Here is a 21,997-nt window from a genome sequence, read left to right as displayed (position 1 = left end):
ATTTCCTTCCATGTATATAAGCCTTGGCATCCACTGTGAAGCATGGACAACTGTCTATATGTCTTCAGGATCTCATCTGCATAGACCAGGGGTCTGCAACCTTTAAGACAAAAAGAGCCACTTGGACCCGTTTCCGAAGAAAAACAACAACTGGGAGCCGCAAAACCACTGCGACATTTAAAACAAATATAACACTGCATATATTGTTTCTTACCTTAATGCTATATATGCAGGATCGTGCAGTCAGCTGTCAATCTCAAGAAAAAAAGGACAAATTAATAGCTAATTAAAATATTTAATTTACAACCAGGTAACCAGGTTAATGGGACTTTTGCTCCTGAACCTCAGTGCTCAGTGTCTGCAAATCAGGGCTGTAAGACGTCACCTTCATTTTCACACAGGCTTGCAAGCTGTCATCTGTGAGGCGTGATCGATGTTTGTTTTTAATATAGTTCATGTTGGAGAAGACCTGCTCACATACATATGTGGAACCGAAGATTGACAGGACTCCAAATGCATACTTTTTCATGTTTATATAAGTGTTGGGGATGGCATTCCATGTTTCGAATACAAGTTTGTCCTGTTTGGGAAGGTTTTCAATATCACTCCATTTATGATTCTGAGCCAGAATGGCCTTCTGACGGGCAACATCCTCAAGAGTAGCGGTCAAGCATTCGAACTTGGACACCCATATATCTTTGTCGGCTATATCGGCCAGTTCCAGCTCAAGATCAGGTTGACTTACACCTGGAAATGCAGTCATATTCAATAGGGATGGATCGATCGCCAGGGGAGTGACAGGGAAGGATAATGTGTTTTTTTCCTCTCTGAACCCACAGAATCGTTTCCCAAACGAGCTTTGCATTGTGGTGATTGCAGACTTGAAATATTCCAAATTTATTGTATCATGACTTTGTTTGAACTCTCTCAAAGAGGGAAAGTGAGACAGTGTACCTCTCTGGAAATCTTTGACAAACACTGTCAACTTGCGCTCGAATGCCAAAACCTCCTCCAGCATGGGCAGGGCTGTGCCTCCTTTCCCCTGAAGGGTTGTATTTAGCGTGTTTAGATGGGCTGTCATGTCTACCATAAAATGTAATTTTTCCAGCCACTCTGGCTGTTCCAGCTCAGCAAAGGTAAGCTCTTTGCTGGCCAGGAAGGTTTTTACTTCTTCCAAACATGTGACAAAGCGTTTTAGCACCTCGCCTCTGGACAACCACCGGACCTTGTTGTGGAGCAGGAGGTCAGAATATGTGCTTTCCACCTCATCCAATAGCAAATGAAACTGGCGGTGGTTTAAACCCTTTGCCATTATCTTATTAACAGTCTGAATGACCACATCCATCACTTTTGTGCATTCGGGGGGAAATGTTTGAGCACACAATGCCTCTTGGTGCAGGATGCAATGAAATGACAGCAGCGTTCTACCCAGTGTCTTCTGCAGTAGAGCCACAAAGCCCTTCTGTGCTCCTCTCATGCTCGGTGCCCCATCAGTAGCCACTGAGACCAGGTGGTTGGTGTTTATTTTTTTAGCACTTAAAAAGTCCAGGACAGCCTTACAGATATCCTCACCCCTTGTTTGGTCTTTTAGTGGTATCAGCTCAATCAATTCTTCCTGTGGCCCAAAAGAGTTCACATATCGGCAGAACAGCGCTATTTGTTCAATATCACCTTTATCTTTGGACTCATCACAGGCGATGGAGTACGCCACAGCTGAATTAATGTCTTGAATTTGCTGTTTGCTAATGTTTTCTGCCATTTTTAGGGTTCTGTCTTTAACAGTCTTCGCAGACAGAGGCATGTCTTTGATTTTCTGCACAATTTCATTCTTGTTTTTGAAGTCCATGTATAGATGTTCCGAAATCTTAATGAATGCTTCTTTTATATACTCTCCATCTGTGAACGGCTTCCCGTGCTTGACTATTTCCTGAGCGGCTACAAAACTAGCATATGTTGTGGAATTTGCAGACTTCACCCAATTCTTGAAATTATTTTTGCTCCTATCAACCTTCCTCATAAGTTCTGCAACGGCTTTTCGTCTCTCATCTCCATCTGGATATTTTTCAGCAAAAGCTGTGTGTTTATTCTGGAAATGTCTTGCAATATTTGACTTTTTGTTGTTTGCAAATTTCTCACCACATATTAAGCATACTGGTAAACCAGTCTTGTCAGTAGAGAATGCAAATGATTCTGTCCATGTATCATTAAACATTCTGTTTTCTTCAGAAATTTTTATTTTCTTGCCTTTATCCATGGCTGGCCTACCGGGGGTCCAAAACAGGGACGTAATTAGAAATCAGAGGGCCCCATAGCAAAATTTGCTATGCCCAATAATCAATGCCCCAAAATGCCATAAAAAATTAATCAGGGCCCCAGTGTACCATAAATCATAATCAGTGCCTGATGTAAATAATAATTAATAATGAGGGCCCAATGCCATCCTCGTCATTATAAAAATACCTTTTTTATTATTTCTTTGTTTGACCCCTCAGAATTACTCCTCCTCATAGAAATAAACGTTAAATTAACAAGTTACCTTTTTTTGAGTGTGTGTTCTTCACTCCCCTTCAAAACAGTGACCAGCGTACATGCCCCCTTTCAATGCAGCCTGCTTACAAAGGCAGGATGACAAAGACTAGCAAGAAGCTGTTGCATAACGTTCCCCAAGGAAAGCGTTAGCTATTCACCAAACTTTCCCCTGCTTAAGTTTAAAAAGGGGCTTCAAGCAACTAAAAGGGGGCTTCAGGCAACTAACTCCCACGTGGAATTGCCTATAGTAAGATGGCGGCCGCCTCAGAAGACCATGTGGGCAGATAAGATGGCTGCCGGGACGATCCGGTTACCCAGCAACAGCACAGCTGCTTCCGACGCTTTTAGAGCCTCAACCTTCCGCGTTAAAGAAAGCAGCCCGCAAAGCAAGCGTTGGAGCGCCGAAGCCACCTCACCCCCACAAGGAGAATGCTGCGCGTGTGACCAAATAGCGAGGACTTACGTTGCTAGAGACAAGCCCCGACGCTACCACAAGCCTCCCTCTCTTTGCGCCGCCCAGCCTCCCAAGAAACCCCCCCCCGCTTCAAACGGTCACAAAGCACAAATTCCACGCGACCGCGACTTGAAATAAAAGTACCCCACAACCTGATCCGCCAGGCGCGCCGAGTCCTCCCCAGGAAAGGTAAAACATGGCGATGAGCTTGCATAGCGCACTGGGCTCTCAGCAGCGAATCGACTTGGATAGGCAGCAAGCAATCCAAACGGAGAGGTTTTCGGCGCGATCAAGGCGCCCCCGGTAGATAAGGGAGTGATCCACTCGTAAGCGGCTTTTTGCGTGTTTCCACCCGGAAAATGCGCCTCCTCCCCTCGCCTCCGCCCCGGAGCCGTGGCAAAGGTGTTAAAGAGCCGCATGTGGCTCTGGAGCCGCGGGTTGCCGACCCCTGGCATAGACTATAATATTATAAAGAAGGGCTGGAGCTCAGTGATAGAGCATCTGTTTTGTATGCAGAAAGGTTCAATCCCTGGCATCTTCAGGTAGGGCTGGGAGATACCCCTGTCTGAAACCCTGGAAAGCCATTGCCAGCCAGTGTACTGACAGGCCAATGGCCTGATTCGGTATAAGACAGTTTCCTCTGTTCTTATGGTCTTTTCCATTTAGTGGCAAGAAAGGGAAAGGGGCTAATCTCTTTGAGACTGTCTGCTTCATCAGCAAAGTCTCTCTTCCTTATCAAGACAATTACTTTGGACACTTTGAGGCCAAGCTGGAGATGGATCACCCCATTGTGCTTCCAACTTTTGCAGAGGCAGAGGGCAGCAACTGGGACAAAAACCTAAAGCTATTACTCAGAGCCATAACCTTAAAAGTGAAGCTGCAGATAATAATGCAAGATAAATACATGCTCTGTATGAAAATTGAAAGGCAAAATTCACATTGGGCGAACATTGTGTCAGTAGACCAAAAATGATGGGGGTGGGTGGTCTTCCTTAAGTAACTGATTCCTTCAAACAATTGGGTTGCATTTGTATTATTTTGAAGCAATTTGAATTGTTTCTCACATTCAACCTTTTGAATTATGGCTTTTTATGGATAACATCCCTCATTTTTGGATGGCAATACTAGGATCCATCACAGGAGGGGGAGAACGGGGCATTGGCATGTAAACCTAGTGGTAAGGAATGTGGTAAGCGTAGGTCAACAGAAAGTTTCAAAAAAACATACCTTTCAGCTAGGCAGGGCTGCTGTAAAGCCTTGTTTTTATAGCTACCCAGAATGCTGTGGAGGAAACTGGAAAAAATTGTGAATTATCACTTAATTGGGCAAGTTTCATCTACTGATGTGTGATGTTGTCTGATCCCCTGTGCAGCTATGTAATGGATACTGCAAAGTTGTTTAATTCTGCTGGGAATTGCAATGATACTTTCTGGCTTCTCGAATATGCTTCTGCTTGCTAAGCTTCTGTACTCCAGCGCTGCTATATCAACTGAGAAACTGACTTTGTCTGCTCTGCCTAGCAGTGTTTGCACCTTAGTGGGACTCTCTGGTCCAAGATCATTCTTGACGGGTTGGGAGTTAATGTTGATAGGCACTATAGGCAAGCAGTCTCCTGCAAATCCCATCACTACATTATTCCCAAGAGACTGGGAGAGACCCCAAAACACTTGGATGTATTATAGGGATGGGTTTTAACTCAGCGATGAGCATCTGAAGGCGCACTCATGTCTGTTCAGAAAGCAGACACAGCGTCCTCAGTGTGGTTTAATTCCAGGTAAGGATGCCTAGGATTGTGGACTCAGCCTGAGAGCAGCCATCGCTGTACTTAATCTGCTTATTGCCATGCGGTTCAGTTTCTGAAAACTGCAGTGCTTACAACACAGGCATGCCTTCAGCTGTATGCATACCATGTCTGGCCAGATGAGGAAGTCAGCATTCTGACTGGGGATGAACTAAGAGAGATGCACTTCATGTTCACAGGGATACACAAATATTTACTAACTAACTAACTAACTAACTAACTAATTTTCTATTTTTATTTTTTTTTAATAATATTTATTAAAGTTTCAAAGGGGAAAAAAATCACATTAGTAAAAAAAATTAACAATGAAAAGGAAAAATACAAAGTAGAAAAAAAGAAAAAAAGAAAGGAAAAACAGTTAAAAACAATTCCATCTTTTCCTCACTTCTTTTACGTTTACTTGTTTCCCGGACCTCCTCATACCTCCCTCTTTTGTATTCTAACTAAATTTGTTAATCCAACAATTCCTTTCCCTCCTTTTTAATCCTAATCTTTAATCTTGATATATTATAACTTTAAATTTTTACATATTAAAAACCATTTTTTCCATATTCTTTTGTACCTGTACAGCTAGAAACCACTTAACTTCAATCCAACATCATTCTAACATTCATTAATTTTGCAATATTTCTGTAAATAGTCTTTAAATTTCTTCCAATCTTCTTCCACCGACTCTTCTCCCTGGTCACAGATTCTGCCAGTCATTTCCGCCAATTCCATGTAGTCCATCATTTTCATCTGCCATTCCTCCAGTGTGGGTAGATCTTGTGTCTTCCAATGCTTTGCAATGAGTATTCTTGCTGCTGTTGTAATAACTAATTTTCTATACCACCCTTCATCTGAGGTTCACAGGGTGATTTGCAATATAAAAACACAAAAATATGTAACATAGTAACAACAACAACAAAAATAACATACACACCACACAGTTCAAAAGGCCATGGATTGTTTAATTAGCCAATAATTGCTACCTATTGCAGTTAGCTAAATTATTTCAGTAAAACTTGAGAGAAAGAAATATTCGTTTTAAGTGTGAGACGTGATGCAAACACAGATCCACCACAAACATTACTTCATTTAATATGAGAAATCAATCATTTTACAAGATTGTAATTAATGTGTGCACACATGAAGCTGAAAACTATGTAGTAGAGTACAAGATGCTTAGTGCAATGATGACGCAGGCCTTTTGCTAATTCCTGGGCAAAACCATATTCTTCCTCATTGTTCTGAAGAGCCAGCCTGCTGCTACGAACTGAAGCACCTAAAAAGGTAGCAAAAGTTGGAGAAAATGCCCATGGTGTTATTAATATTTGTAACCCACTCTGTAACAGCAGTTCCCAGGGCAGGTTACAACAATTGAAATGTCAGAATTAAGAACACACAAAAGAGATTACATTCACAGGAATAGGGTGGGTCCTGAAAACATACATCTGAGGTGTCAAAGGCCAGGTTAAAGAGGTGTGTGTTCAGCATTTGCCAAAAGCTATATAGTGAAGAAGCCAAATGTACTTCTGTGGGGAGTGAATTCCACAACTCAGGGGCTGCCACAGAGAATGCCCAATGCTGAGAGTGGTGGAACTACCAAAAGAGGCCCCTCTGAGGTCTGTAGGGAAGGAGGCCATCTCTCAGATATTTGGGGCCTAAGTCATTTAAAACTTTAAATATTAGAATGAGCACCTTGATTTGGACCTGGAAACAAACTGGCAGTTAATGCAGTTGTTGCATTTTGGACCAGCTGAAGTTTCCGGCTCATCTTTAAGCCCTATGTTGAGAACAAACCACTGAAGGTCTCTTCACCATCAGCTTGTTTTAGACTCAGTATGGAGTCCCAACTCTGTGTAATATGTAATATGTACCTATATGTATGACTGGAATTTTTGTCCACGTGTGGTGTAATACAATTTTGCACCCACATGTGAAAAATGAAATAAAATAGCCGCCATCTATTGTGAAGGTAATGTGTGACACACACCTTACTTAAGTGTCCTGTAAAAAACGAGTCACTGTCATTTAACAAAAAACACACTTACTTCTACCGTTAGCAATCCAGTATTGATTGAAAGTAATAGCCATGTATTTTGTTCATACCACGTCTTAATATCTTCTTCACAGCCCTGAGGGCAAAAGTGATATTTAAATGAAAATATAGACGTACCTCAGAAGTCGAATGCCTTGTGAGTCGAACGTTTTGGCTCCCAAACACTGCAAACCCGGAAGTGTGTGTTCCATTTTGTGAACGCTCTTTGGAATCCGAACATCCGACGCAGCTTCTGATTGGCTACAGGAGTTTCCTGCAACCAATCGGAAGCTGTACCTTGGTTTCCGAACGTTTGGGAAGTCAAACGGACTTCCGGAATGGATTCCATTCAACTTCCGAGGTACAACTGTAACTGTTTATTTCTCAAGTTACACTCAATTATTATCTTTTACGTAGGGCTCAACAATTTTTTGGGGGTGGGGGAAATGCCAAAGAGCAAATGTATTCCGTCACTTACGAGAGGAATGGAGAATGCTCATGTATAGGGTGAGAATGTGTGTGTCCTGCTTGTGGACTTTTCGTAGGCATCTTATAGGCTGTCATAGGAAACAGGATGCTGGCTAGAATTAGGTAATCTGCTTTTTATTCTTGGTTAGCAGTTTTCAAATATGAGCCTTCCCAGATACAGAGCATGGATGGGAAAGCTCCAGCCTGTGGGCCTAATTAGGTCCACCAGGGGTCCCAGTTTGGCCAGGGGTTCCAATTTGGCCTGCCCTACACTTGACATCATAAGACATCAGCTTTGGGCATGTACAGCTGCAGCTGTAAAGGAACAATCCATATTATTACAGAAGATTCCAAATACAGCCAGCCCCTGCTGCAAGTAGTGTTTGCTTTCATCAGAAGCAGCAGCTAGCATTCCAAGCACACTGAGATACATAAGAAATATTTCAAATTTTACTGGGAGTGCAGAAACATGCCTTACAATACATTGCACGCTTACCCTAGTATATGTTGCATTTTTCAGTGCATCACAAAACCACTTCTTCATGTTAGATGTTGTGCAAGAACATGGTACTTGATTTGCATGATCTTTATTCTTATTCCATTTCCAGTCTGTGGAATTGTATCGCCCACAACAGTGGAGCTGGAGAAGGAGAAAAGTCCTCAGTGTTATGAGTAATAGAAAGGTAAGTCATGTCAAGTTGCATGATAAAGTAGTAAAGTAAAAAATCAACAATGAAGCCCTGTTGTTAAAACAGGAGTTTCTTCTTTCAAGTGATGAGAAAATCAGAGCACTGCTATGGGGTTTAATTTCCTATAGATATGAGGAAGGAGAGGAAGAAACAGAGAAAGGTCATGCATGCACCAGAGACTTTGCAGCTCCTGTGTAATCTATGTCTTTTAAATTTTTACAATCAGCTTATTGGAAGAAAGCAGCTTCCTATAAGCAGGCAGCATAACAGCTAATCTAACTTTAGATTCCCAAAGAATTGCACCGCAGTAATGCTTCAGATTTCTTAGCCAGCTTCAGCTAAAAATTCCATTCAGTAACATATGCCAAATGACCTTTGAAAGGAAGCACTGCAGGGTTTAGGCATTTCATCTGATACAGAAAACAATGTGCTTGTTTGGTCTTCTACCACTATGACTTACCATACGCTGAATATTATTCAAAATAATCCACTGATGTTCCTTTGCAGATAGATGTTTATTACCATAGTTAGAAATAAGCTCATCCATCTGAACTCTCCACAAGTCATTGGCCTGTTTACAAATAGTGTTAATAATTCCATTAGTGTGTCATCATTTTTTCTTCACTTTTAAGAAAATTGCAGTCATCTGCTATGGTCAATCAATGGCATTCTAAAACATTTAAAGTGGAGTCCATTGTTCATTACATACAGTTAAAAAGAGCCTGGGATGGAGCTAGACTGCCACTGATTTCAATGTTTCTAGCTCCTTAGAAGTATATACATGCATACTAAGGCTATGTTCAGAAGGAGGAGCTGAGCAAGCAGCACTTCCAATGCAGTCCCCTTGATATCCTTTGCTCTTGACAAAAGGTGATCACACACTGAATACTGAGAGTGGAAGGGACAAAAAAAATCATCTTTCTTCCATAGGAAGTTCACCTGCTGTTTAGAGAATGAGTGCATAAGAGCGCATCTACACAGGATTCCATTTTATCCCTCACTTATAGACGGACAGTGTTGTATGGGAATATAGATCCATGATACCTATACTCCAAAGTGGGAGTGCTGCTGTGATCTATCTGCTTGGTCTCTTTGGTATGAGCTTCAGGCTGCAACACTTTCTGACTCACTGAAAGTAGGTTGAAAGTCAGTTTGCAGCCTCTCCAAGGAAAGTTCACCACATGGAAGCTCCTCAAGCGACAACACTGAGCCTACAAGTTGCATAGACTCCTGCTGATGGAAAGCCAACTGTGCACAGCTCTCAGCACACAGAAGGAATGTGTTTGTCACATGCCAGAACCACAAAAAAATTCAGGTGGTTTTCCGTTGTGGTCAAAGAGCTGAACCCTGCGCAGTGATGCCAGTGCTCATGACTGGCTCATGAGAGACAGGAAGCAAATATACACAGAGCTCAAGCAGCCACCACTTGCCCTCATGATGGTATAAGTCAATGAATATCTAGACAAAGAAGTTTTTGTATGCAGACAGACTTTCAGTTCTACTCATGCTCATTGTATCCTACAGTTCTCAAGGGAAATGAAAATAAACACGAATCGAAGAGCTCAGGCCTGCATGCAGCTGTTCTAGAATGAGAGTTCCAGAGCTTTCACATTTCGGAAATCTCTCCCCCTGCTTTCATCTTGTTGTCTAATGTCTGTATATTTTTCACATCCCCTTTTTAGCCGCTAGTCTGCTTCCCCCCAGGGCAGGCTGTGTCTAGGCTGCTGACACCCTTCCTGCCAGCAAGGAGACTACTGAAAAGAAGAAAGCAAAAAAGGGTGGGGGGTTAAAATAAAGTGACCCAGTCTCAAAGTAGCCACCAGGCAAGGGAAACAGAATCAACAAAGTGCATGTGATTTGCATGTTGAAAGGCCAAAACTTGAGGGCTGTTAAAATACCTATTTAAAAATGGAAACAGATGACACAGCTTTTTGTAAGCCACAGTTTGTGTATATACCCTGTGCGCATACACCATAACAGAAGGGCTAAGCTATTGCACATGTCAGTCTTTATATCTTAACAACAAGCATTCACAAGCGATAGGTACAATCCAGCTAGAGCCAAGCCCCTTTTGGGTTACTGTCCCATTAAAGAGCTTTGCTCATGTCACCAGCCTTCTCTGTGTGTGCATTTGACAGCAAATGCTCAGTAAACCCTGGATACCTTCTACTTGCTTAGTATTATTGTGCAAGGAGTTCCAAAACCTAGGTGTGGACACCCCCAAAGGTCCACTGTCATGTAGAAGCCAGGCAAATATCATGTGGTATCCTTAATTAGTACCTCTCCAGCTGAATGAAAAGCTTAGGCTGGCATATATGAGATCCCTCAAGGAAGCTGGTCCCAAGCTATTCAGGGCTTTATTTTCTTACAGCAAGACCTTGATTTTGACTCGGTAGTATATAGGAAGCCAAAGCAGAGGTGTAATACATTGCTGATGAGAAGCCCCGTCAGCAGCTGGTCTGTTGCATTCTGTATGAGCTGTTATTCTGGGTCGCTGTATAATTTGTTGCCAACCATCTGTTTCATTATTTTTTTTAAATGATATTTATTAAAATTTCAGAGAAAAAAAGAGTTACAGAAAAACAAAAAGTAAAAATACAAGAAAAATACAAAATACAGAATAAAAAAATAAAAGACACTTAAAAAGAGAAAAAAGAAAAATGGGTCAATCTTTCCATAGCTTACATTCATATCCTTGTTTCCCTGACCTCCTCATACCTCCCTTTTTTGTATTCCAGTTCAATTAGTTAAGTCAGCAATTTCTTTCCCTCTTTGTTTAACTTTAACTTTAACTTTAACTTAATATACTATAACTTTAAATTTTCATCTATTAACAATCCTTTTTTACATACACCTTTATAGCATTACTGCTTAAACCACCTAAGTTCATTCCAACATCATTCTAACATTCATTAATTTTGCAATATTTCTGTAAATAATCTTTAAATTTCTTCCAATCTTCTTCCACCGACTCTTCTCCCTGGTCTCGGATTCTGCCAGTCATTTCCGCCAATTCCATGTAGTCCATCACCTTCATCTGCCATTCTTCCAGAGTGGGTAGGTCTTGTGTCTTCCAATACTTTGCAATAAGTATTCTTGCTGCTGTTGTGGCATACATGAAGAAAGTTCTGTCCTTCTTTGGCACCATTTGGCCGACCATGCCCAGAAGAAAGGCCTCTGGTTTCTTCAGAAAGGTATATTTAAATACCCTTTTCATTTCATTGTAAATCATCTCCCAGAAAGCCTTAATCCTTGGGCACATCCACCAAAGGTGAAAGAATGTACCTTCGTTTTCTTTACATTTCCAACATTTATTATCGGGCAAATGATAGATTTTTGCAAGCTTGACTGGTGTCATGTACCACCTGTATATCATTTTCATAATATTCTCTCTTAAGGCATTACATGCCGTAAACTTCATACCTGTGGTCCATAACTGTTCCCAGTCAGCCATCATTATGTTATGTCCAACATCTTGTGCCCATTTAATCATGGCAGATTTCACCGTTTCATCCTGAGTATTCCATTTCAACAGCAAGTTATACATCTTTGACAAATTCTTAGTTTTGGGTTCTAACAGTTCTGTTTCCAATTTTGATTTTTCCACCTGGAAGCCAATTTTCTTGTCCAAATTATATGCCTCCATTATCTGATAATAATGAAGCCAGTCTCGCACTTTGTTTTTTAATTTCTCAAAACTCTGCAATTTCAGTCTATCTTCATCTTGTTCCAAAATTTCCCAATATTTTGGCCATTTGACCTCCATATTGAGCTTTTTCTGAGCTTTCGCTTCCATCGGTGACAGCCACCTTGGGGTTTTGTTTTCCAATAAGTCCTTGTATCTTGTCCAAACATTAAACAATGCTTTCCTGACAATATGATTTTTAAATGCTTTATGTGCTTTGACCTTATCATACCACAGATATGCATGCCATCCAAATACATTGTTAAAACCTTCTAGATCCAAAATGTCTGTGTTTTCAAGAAGCAGCCATTCTTTCAACCAGCAAAAAGCTGCTGATTCATAGTAAAGTTTAAAGTCTGGCAGGGCAAATCCACCTCTTTCCTTTGCATCTGTTAATATTTTAAATTTTATTCTAGGCTTCTTGCCCTGCCAGACAAATCTAGAAATATCTCTCTCTTGAAACAGTCCATTTTGTCCACAATTTGCAATGTTTGAAACAAAAACAACATTCTAGGCAATACATTCATTTTTATCGCAGCAATACGACCCAGCAGTGAAAGCTTCAAATTTGACCAAATTTCTAAATCTTTTTTCACTTCAGCCCAACATTTTTCATAGTTGTCTTTAAATAAATTCCCATTTTTTGCTGTCATGTTAATCCCCAGGTATTTAACTTTCTTAGCCACTGTTAAACCTGTCTCATTCTGAAACCTCTCTCTCTCAGTTGGTGTTAAGTTTTTCTCTAAAACCTTGGTTTTTAACTTATTCAATTTAAATCCTGCAACCTGACCAAATTCTTGAATCAGTTCTAAAACCCTTTTGGTACTAGATTCTGGCTCCTGTAACGTCAATACTAAGTCATCTGCGAATGCTCTCAATTTGTACTGTTTGGCTCTGACATATATACCTTTAACCAACTGGTCCTTTCTAATCATGTTCAACAAAACCTCCAGGACCGAAATAAAAAGAAGTGGGGAAATTGGGCAACCTTGTCGTGTCCCTTTTTCGCCAACCATCTGTTTCAAGATACAATGGACTGTGCCTCCAGGGATGAAGTCAAACTGATGTGTTAACAGCACTGAAATGGCCTTCCCAGGGCACAAGCCTGGGTAGTGTTATGGAGGTCCTGGGCTGCCCAGATGAGAAGACCTCCTTCTCCACCTCCCTGATGTGGCCCAAAGGAAAGCGGAGCAATATATTTGGCACCAGCATGGCTGCAGGAGTTGCCGGAAGGAGGTGTGCAAGGAACCATCCAACCGGCTTAGGGACTCCACTTCAGATTTGTGTAGGGTTTACTCCTTAGCCTTTTGTTCTCCTGAAGATATCCCAAAAGGCCGTGGAGGTTTGGGATCAGAGTTTTCCTTCTCTTAGATGGGCTACCTTGCTAGGTTGGTGAGCTACATCTGCACACCTTCCGACATTTCTGTAATGAAAATAGGGACGTTCCATTCCATAATGATAATTTTTATTATTTATGCCCCACACATCTTGCCCCAGCCTCTCTGGGCAGCTTCCAACATATATAAAAACATAATAAAACATTAAACATTTTTTTTTAAATCTCCATACGGGATTGCCTTCAGATGGCTCAGGGGTCAGATAGCTCCATACCCTCCAACATTTCTCCAATGAAAACAGGAGAACGTTCTACGGAATAGCGGGACATTCCAGGATCAAATCAGAAACTGAGACAGTTTCTCTAAATCAGGGACATCCCTGAAAAATAGGAACACTTGGAAGGTCTGCATCTGCCCCTCACTTCCCTCTACAACACATGCAGAAACCACCTTCTTGACTACTGTATCCACTCTTAGTTGCATCCATTCAATCCACTGTGAGCCTGTCTTTGCATGGAGGAGAAACCTCTAAATCACTAAGGATTTGAGACCCATCGGCTATCCTCACTTGGTTCAGCCAATCAGTCAAAGCCATTCCTGGGGTGTCAAATGCTGACAGCTTCCAGGAGCCACAGGTGAAAGCTGAGTGTAGGGTGGACAAACTAACCAAAGGTGGACAAACTACCCCAAAAGCAGCATGGTGTGTCCCCCAATAGAGATACTATCTCTCCCCTCATACCCCCATAGGCATATACATATACACGGTATAAATGGTGCAAATAAATAAATAAGCAATCTTTCTGTTAAGGTTTCTTTTTCAGATACATGCATACTCTTGAGACAAGTAAATGATGTGGAATGCTTGGAATCCCTCTGCATGATCATGCGTAGGATGGTTCCAGGGCACTGTGCACTTGGCCACAATATACTTTTGGGTAAATAATAGGTACATACCATTTCCTTTCCTGTATATAGGACCCCAAGTATTGCCATTTGGATAACAAGGACAAGGACAAGAAGACCCATGTACTGAAAATAAAAATAGACGTATTACTAGGAAAGCTGCACAAAATGGCATTAATAAGCTCTGTGTGATTAATATAGAGAGGAATTTCAGTTACTAGAAATGTTGGTACCTGCAAGAAGAATTTATGTGTATTATAGGAATGAGTCATCATTGTAAAACATACCAGCTTTATAGCTGAGCACCAGCTGCTGAGTGATGAATTGCGCTATCATGTTAGGAATGTAGAAAGAATATAGGAAGCTGCCTTATAGTGAGTCAACCCCTTGGCCCCTCCAGCTCAGAATTATCTACATCGACTGGTAGTGCATCTCCTGAGAACTTTCCCAGTTCAACATGGAGATGCTGGGAAATGAAGCTGAAACTTTCCACATGCTCTACCACTAAGCTATCGCTTTCCAATTGGAAATTCAAATTTCAAGATACCATATCCTGTGTACATGCTGAGGGATGCATTTTGCCTTTCCCCAAGCATGTATATATTTACAATGCAATGCAATGACTTCATTTGTCAATGAGTGTGTTCTGAACCCAAATCATAGCCTGGCGGCAAAGAAAGAGAACCTTATTCTTGACTGAATAAATGTTGTGCAATGAAAAGCAAAGCAGTAGTATGAGCATCTCCATAAGATATCCTAGCACCTTGGTACATACATTCGTTTCTTTACAGAGATTTTGTAAAGTATTAAAAATGCATCCCCAAAGAAACAATCTTCCCTTCCAGCTAGAAATCTGGGCAGAGCCTTTGTTTTCTAACCAAGCTGTTTAAAGGTCTTGAATGAAGTTTACCACCACTGAACACCCTTTTGGACACGCATAGTTTCTTGTGTCATTGTTAGACATGTTGTTGTTTTGTAGAGTCCAAGGCATGACCAGATAGATTGAAACAATAAGCTGCTCTTTTGCTAAATGTTTATAATGCAACAATTGTTCAGTTGTTACTCGTTTGCTGCACAGGTTCCAGGTGTTTTCTCTCACATCTGCCTCAGAGAAATCACATTTCTCTAATGCTCAAATGACAATATTGTGTAGAAAATGTAATAAACTGAGGAAGTCATTGTGATTTAGAATGCTTTAACCTAGTTGCATGACTTTAACCTAGTTGCATGACTATTATGGACTATTATGGACACTGAATAGATCCCATTAAATCACAATGACAAGCAATATAACTTTTTTGTTACCTTTAAGAGCTACATAGCAGAGACAGATTTAGGGGAGTGTTTTAGCAGTTCAGCTGCACTGGGTGCTGAGCCTCAGGGGTGCCAGGGGGTGCCTCAGCTATTATTTAGAATGGAGTACAAGAAGCAGGGGAAGAATTCTGGCATCACACAGGGCACCACTGAAATTTGAGACCCCAACGTTTGCCACTGTGCATAGCCTGGGGCCTTACCCCTTACCAACACACACATTTGCTGCGATACTCTTCAAAAGCCCTCTTCTGGGTGACCCTGCCTACTTAGTTTAGGAAAGAAGCAAGTATAAGGGCCTTCTCTGTGGTGGCACCCCATTTTTGAAACTCTCTTCCTTTGAAGGCTCATTGGGCTTCTATGTTACTCTCTTTTTTAATGCCAAAGACATTTTTATCTTCCCCGGGTTTTAAATATTTATTTAATTATATGATTAGGATTCTGAATCACTTCTGATTTTACACATACACACACACCATCCTAATCAACGGGGGGGGAAATCATATATACAAAAGATTAAGAACAGTTTCATAATGTAAAAATGATTTTAAATCCAAGATAGACTGGAATCAAAAGCTCCACTTAACAGATTTGATGAGATATAAGATTTTAGTACTGATCTTAGCATCTGACTTCCCTCCCAGCAAGTCCAGAATCTACCTGGTGAAGAAGGGACTTGCATTGTAGATGAATATCTGACCAGTTCCAAGACAAAGTGGAAAAAGACTCTGAACAATTTTACTGCCCCCTGTAGTAAGACTTCTGACTTTGCCTTGAGACTTCAGTGGGAGCTATTGCCAAAGTGAAATTGGCAAGTGGCATCTCTAGACTTTGCCCTGAGTCTAAACAGTTTTTGCTCCTTTTCTGTACAGTACTCCTCTGCAGACTAAGCACTCAACCTCTCTGTGCTGGAACACTTGAAATACAGTATTCTATTAAGGATATATCCCTGTGTACATGCAGTAAGATCCCATCAATTATTGTGCATTTTGTATCACTCTATCAGCTTTGGGATGCAGAACAATCTCAAAGGTTAAACCACGTCGAGAATTGTTGTGGGGAAAGCTAAGTGTGTGTTGCAAGCAACAACTTTGTGTTAAGGATTTTCACAAGTTATACTTACCACAGCTACTAAACACCTGTTTCCTCGAATGCTTCCTAAGTATCCCAAGAGTCCAATAAAAACAATGATGGATCCAACGGCAAGCAGCATATGAGAAACAGAATCTGCCACTGAATGTCCTCCTGTAGATACTAAAAAATTGTAAAAATGTATTTTGTATTTTTAAATGCTTAATATGTGACACTTAAAACAAGATGTCTATAGCCATAAGTGAATATGTGAAATTGCTTACACGAGACTCTGAAATGGGAAATTGCTTACATAGATTGACCTGTGCAAGAACATCCTTTCCTGACACTGTATTAGGTTATCCATTCTAGAGATATCTATCCTAGTTTGCTGTCTCTGAGAAAATAAATCTTACTTTCATGAATTCCTGGATATATATTTTTTAAAGCCTACACATGTTTACTAATAGTAGTCACACTTGCTGTTGTTGTTTAGTCGTTTAGTAGTGTCCGACTCTTCGTGACCCCATGGACCAGAGCACGCCAGGCACTCCTGTCTTCCACTGCCTCCCGCAGTTTGGTCAAACTCATATTAGTAGCTTCGAGAACCCTGTCCAACCACTAGTAGTCACACTACTAAACCTACCTGGAGGCAATTTTTGTATAGATGAGGGCAAACAAGCTGAAGTTAACTACAGGCAAGATAATGCTGTGGGTTGGGAGATTCCAGCTCAAGAAAGATTACCACTATTTCTAGATAGTGCCTGTGATGTTAACATATGAGAGTGCTGGAGGTGAATTAGTTAAACAAGTTGCCCAATCAGAACCCAGGAGGTGGAGTCAGAGGGACTATAAAACCAGCTCTGGGAGAAGTTCGTTGGGAGTTGGGTGGTTGGTTGGAGTGGGAGTGAATTGGGATAGAGTCTGTGGGTAGGTTGAGTTAGTGTAGCGAAATAAGTTGAGTCAGGAACAGTTAGGAGCTAGGAAGACAAGTAAATATCTGAGAGGTGGTTTAGTGAGTGAGAGCAGGTAGCGGAAGTTATAGGTCTGGATAGGCACCCCATGATTGTAATTGACCGATACCGTTTATGAAACCACACGCTTATTAAACTACAGTAAATAAACAGAAGTTTATGTTCCAATTTAAACCTGTCTGGACTCAGTATTGTACCAGGTAGAGCCTGGGTGGTGGCAGTGAGAAATCAAGTGGTGGCACAGGGATCAATAGATGGTGAAACGTCCGGGGACCCTGTGTGATTGCCACAGTGCCCCCCCCCCCCCAAAAAATTCAATATCTGCAGTTTGGGAATTGCATTGGTGCTGGTTGGGGAAGCCCAGGTATGTGTTTTTTCAGCTTTGGTTGGTATACCAACTGCAGCCACAGTGTTTCATTCTCTAATTGCATTCAGAGTTGCACTTTAAAGATGGTCCAAACTCCAACTAGTTCAAAATTCAACTGCCAAAGCCCTGAGAGGTAACTATTTCTCTGTGAAGCTGTCACTCCACCCTGCTATTAGTTACATGATCACTTATCCTAAGATGAAAGAGAAGTAAATCAAGACCATGTCGTCTTGCCAGGCTTCGGAACTGAACTCTCAGTGACCCAATTCATTCTTTGAAGCTGGGAAAAACAAAACAAAAAAGCACCGAGGTTGGACAACTCACTGGTAGTTATCCTATGATGATAACATAAATGTACCCTATACTGTGCAGCAGAGTAGTATGTCAGCAGCCAGTTCATATGATAAAAGTGTATTTGAAGTCGTGACTCATTGCTACACCAAAACCACCATTTTTAAAGGGTTTGAAAACATCAATAAAGTAAGCAAAATTGTGGTCTCTAAAACAAGCCAAACCGAATCTATTAAGATGGAGCCACGATAGGGAATCCGTTAGAGGACAACCATGATACTTACCGAAAAAAGCTGATTATACTGCATATTGTGTAATCGCAATTATCTAATTTTGTAAAAACAATGTTTATATTCCATCTTGCTATAGGGCAAAGTGCAATCAACCACCAGTTGTTGCAATTAACTTACAATATCACACCATCACTCTAAATTAGAAGCCAGGTGTAAAAGAGTGAAGTGCATTTTAGAAGTTATGAATTGTGGTGGAACACACACACACACACAAATGAATGTGCCATCTGGGCATCTATTGCATTGGAGATGTGCCATTCCAGTCCACTTGAGTTTGATACCTCTTCCCTACCCTGTGTATATTAGCTATAATATAACTAGCTATCAAATAGCCAGAGTTTGTCTTTGGCAGAACTCCCTACTATCAGCCCATTACTACTATTTATTATAGCCCATATAACTGTGTTCTAGATAATACTGACCCTGCAGTAAGAGTCAGTGTACACACTATTGCTACTTTGTGTGGGGCACCATAAATAATACTCTTATCAATTGCTGCAGTGGCACTGAGAAAATTATCTGGTACTTGTGATGAGTTGAGCCAAATAGCTTGCAATATGAAGTGATATAAAACAGCCTCCACACAGTGGCTGCAACATGTGCACCAGTTTGAATGATGTTTTTTTCTTTTCAGAATGACTGAATTGATTTCTACCTAAATGCTGGAAAAGCAAACCGTTCACAATGTTGGATGGTTGGTATATTGAAGCCAATGGGGCTAAGTTAGTATAAATCCAGGTATTACAGCTTTACAATTTTCTAGTTCAAGCCATCTGCTTTCTTTCAAGTTTGTATAATGAAGGGCATCATAACATGACAACAAGACTGATATTTTGATTTCTGGCTTTGTACAGTAAATGTTCTAAGGCAATGCTGCCATCTTGTGGGAAGTCAACATTTTAATGGTTAAATAGAATACGCTTTCCTTTAAAGGTTAGAGAAAGTTCTGGGCAGGCACTTATACTTACGCAAAAGTCTGAAAAACCTGTTTCTGTCTAGCGACATCCAGAGACCAAAAGTCACAAGCAGAAGACCTAACACCTGAAAGCAATACATAATGGCTGTTTGTATCTGAATTATGCTACAGAACTTACAGTTAATGTTTAATTCCTGTCTAACAGTACATAAAAACTTCTTACCAAGAAAATTCCATTGAGGATGTTTAAGAAGTATTTTAGTATGAAGAGTTTTTCACTTCTTCTCATTTTGCTCTTCATTTAAATGGCACCTGGAAACAATGGTTGCACATTGTGATATTTATATAAAACTGAAATGCATATTTCACATTAGTTTTGAATGTATATTGCCAGTAAAATGTCTCCATGTTTTCTAACACAGAAAATATTTAAGGACATAAAGTCTTCTGCAGTCCACTTTTCTGTCTTTCTTACTGACAGGTCGAGCAGAATTAACAGATACACATTTCCCCTGTGTCACTCTCCCAACAAAGGCCATCATACAGGGTGATCAAAGCAGTTTCTGTACCAGAACAAGACCTAAACCTCAACTGAAAATCTAGGCACAGGTCTAGGATTTCCAAGGTTTTTCCTTCTTCCACCACTTTCCCTGGGAAAACCCACATTTTACCACAAAATCAGAGCAAATGGCAACCAGGTTTTCCGGTTATTGCCCTTTGTTCCAAATTAGGAGTAAAATGTGGGTTTTCCCAGGGAAAGCATAGGGCAGGGGTGGGTGGAGGGAACTCTGCTTGGACACTGACCTAGAAATCCTGCACCTGTGCCTAGAAAGCATGTTCTAGGAGCAAATCAGTCCTAGGATTAAATCTTTGTGTAAGCTCTTGCAACATTATAGAGAGTTGGAAGAAAGGAGCAACTTGGTGTAAGAACATATTTGGAATACCAGATTCTTCCAATGAGGATCTTAATGACTTTATTTATTTAATATTACATGCTGTTGGATTGTAAGTGGTTTACAAAATATAAAATAAACATCAAAATATTTAAAAAAGACCACCACCCAACAGGTATTTAAAATATTGAAAAGATTGAAATTCAACAGTAGCCAGAAATGGATAAAACACACATAATTTCTGCATGTCTGGATAGGATTGGCTTAACAAAAATGTTTTAAGCAAATCAAACTGGGTGGATGCATGAATAATTGTGGGTTTTAAAAATGGTATCCTTTTGTATGACACCCAGAGAGCTTGTTCTATAAGACATCTGACAGATATTAGTAATAATTAAAACAAATAGGAAACTTCTGGCACCACTTATCTCATAATACACACAGCACAATATTATTGTCCTCTCACCTCTAAGGAAGCAAACCCACAATATAGTTCTTCGCAGATACTCCAATTTTAATGTTAATTCCAAATGCCACTGTTTAGATCTGCCACACAGTATGCTGTGTTGATAAGGATTTACTTCCTTGTTACTGAGGTTACTATTTACATGTCTTTGTAAATGATGTTTAGTTTGTTTGACACTTCCATTACACTTAATTTGCTTTCAAGAACCATTCTCTTTCTTTCTCTCCTTTCTACAATTTAAAAAAAAACAAACTTAGAGACGAGTTAAGGTGCTTACAAATCCAGTGATGTGCCCAAACCATAGAAATGGCAAGTTTAGTCACTTGGGCTTAATTTCTACCTCTCGTAAATATATAGAATCCAGAGTCTCCCATAGTGCACTCACTTACAACTTACCTTGCACATGAAGCCCAACCTCAAAAAAACACTAGTGGGACTCCTATATAGGGGGAAAGGTAAGAAAACAATGTTTATTGGATTCAGTTCAGTTCTCATATACATAACTTTACACATATTCTCCAAGGCCTCTTAAGAGAGCTTTTTAAAAAATAATAATCAAAAATCAAAATGTTTTATTATTGTACTCTCTGTAAATGTTATCCTAGTCTTCGGAATGTTTTGAAATTGATACTTTGCTGAAATATAATTTAGGAAAAAAACTTATTAACCCATGGGTGATATTACTTAAGAAATATCATGAAGAGTTTGGATTTGATATCCCGCTTTATCACTACCCGAAGGAGTCTCAAAGTGGCTAACATTCTCCTTTCCCTTCCTCCCTCACAACAAACACTCTGTGAGGTGAGTGAGGCTTAGAGACTTCAGAGAAGTGTGACTAGCCCAAGGTCACCCAGCAGCTGCATGTGGAGGAGCAGGGAATCGAACCCGGTTCACCAGATTACGAGTCCACTGCTCTTAACCACTACACCACACTGGCTCTCAAGCAAGAGCATTCTGTAATGACAACTAGAATAACCTAATGAAAGGAACAAAAAGGCCTGCCACTCTTTGCCATTTGAACTCTTGGCCATGAAAATCACATAAAACCTCAAAATAAATTATTGCAATTTTATCAAAGTTAGTATTCACCTCTGTGTGAGTGATATTGCTTTATCAGTGACAAAGCCTTCAGTGCCATTTTACAGGTGAAACTCAGAAAATTAGAATATTGTGGGAAAGTTCATTTATTTCAGTAATTCAACTTAAAAGGTGAAACTAATATATGAGATAGACTCATGACATGCAAAGTGAGATATGTCAAGCCTTTATTTGTTATAATTGTGATGATCATGGTGTACAGCTGATGAAAACCCCAAATTAAGAATCTCAGAAAATTAGAATATTAAATGAAATCAGCAAAACAAGGACTGCAAACAGAGCAATATTGGACCTCTGACAAGTAGATGCATGCATATGTACTCAGTACTTGGTTTGGGCCCCTTTTGCATCAATTACTGCCTCAATGTGGCGTGGCTTGGATGCTATCAGCCTGTGGCACTGCTGAGGTGTTATGGAAGACCAGGAAACTT

At 40.4% G+C, this 21,997-nt stretch overlaps 2 protein-coding genes and 1 long non-coding RNA gene across 5 annotated transcripts; 1 reads left to right on the top strand and 2 right to left on the bottom strand.

Moving 5' to 3' along the window:
- Window positions 1–275: 275 nt before the first annotated feature.
- On the bottom strand, window positions 276–2,617 carry LOC308457547 (general transcription factor II-I repeat domain-containing protein 2-like). Its single transcript, XM_080971483.1, has 2 exons — window positions 2,537–2,617; window positions 276–2,261 (listed from the first exon to the last, which is right to left on the bottom strand). The coding sequence occupies exon 2, from the start codon at window positions 2,252–2,254 to the stop codon at window positions 320–322; it is 1,935 nt and encodes a 644-aa protein (XP_080827609.1). The 5' UTR covers window positions 2,255–2,261; window positions 2,537–2,617; the 3' UTR covers window positions 276–319.
- A 155-nt stretch (window positions 2,618–2,772) lies between these two features.
- On the top strand, window positions 2,773–9,521 carry LOC308457567. Of its 2 annotated transcripts, none has more exons than XR_013977001.1 (3): window positions 2,773–3,172; window positions 7,881–7,955; window positions 8,892–9,521. It is a non-coding gene; the product is annotated as an uncharacterized lncRNA (long non-coding RNA). The 2 variants fall into 2 exon arrangements; XR_013977002.1 differs by having other exon boundaries at window positions 2,774–3,172; window positions 8,969–9,521.
- TSPAN19 (tetraspanin 19) lies at window positions 5,714–20,882 on the bottom strand. Of its 2 annotated transcripts, none has more exons than XM_080971526.1 (9): window positions 20,865–20,882; window positions 19,333–19,421; window positions 19,162–19,234; window positions 16,321–16,451; window positions 13,938–14,012; window positions 8,422–8,532; window positions 7,769–7,912; window positions 6,818–6,901; window positions 5,714–6,048 (listed from the first exon to the last, which is right to left on the bottom strand). In XM_080971526.1, exons 2-9 carry the CDS (start codon window positions 19,408–19,410, stop codon window positions 5,977–5,979), a joined length of 768 nt encoding a protein of 255 aa, XP_080827652.1. In that variant the 5' UTR covers window positions 19,411–19,421; window positions 20,865–20,882; the 3' UTR covers window positions 5,714–5,976. The 2 variants fall into 2 exon arrangements, with proteins under 2 accessions (XP_080827652.1, XP_080827651.1); XM_080971525.1 differs by lacking the exon at window positions 20,865–20,882 and adding an exon at window positions 20,469–20,577.
- Window positions 20,883–21,997: the final 1,115 nt, after the last annotated feature.

This window comes from Podarcis pityusensis (genome assembly GCF_964106645.2).
Source record: "Podarcis pityusensis genome assembly, chromosome: 10".
NCBI lineage: Eukaryota > Metazoa > Chordata > Lepidosauria > Squamata > Lacertidae > Podarcis > Podarcis pityusensis.
Note: the sequence above shows the minus strand (reverse complement) of the source record. Positions and strands in the feature narration are given on the sequence as shown.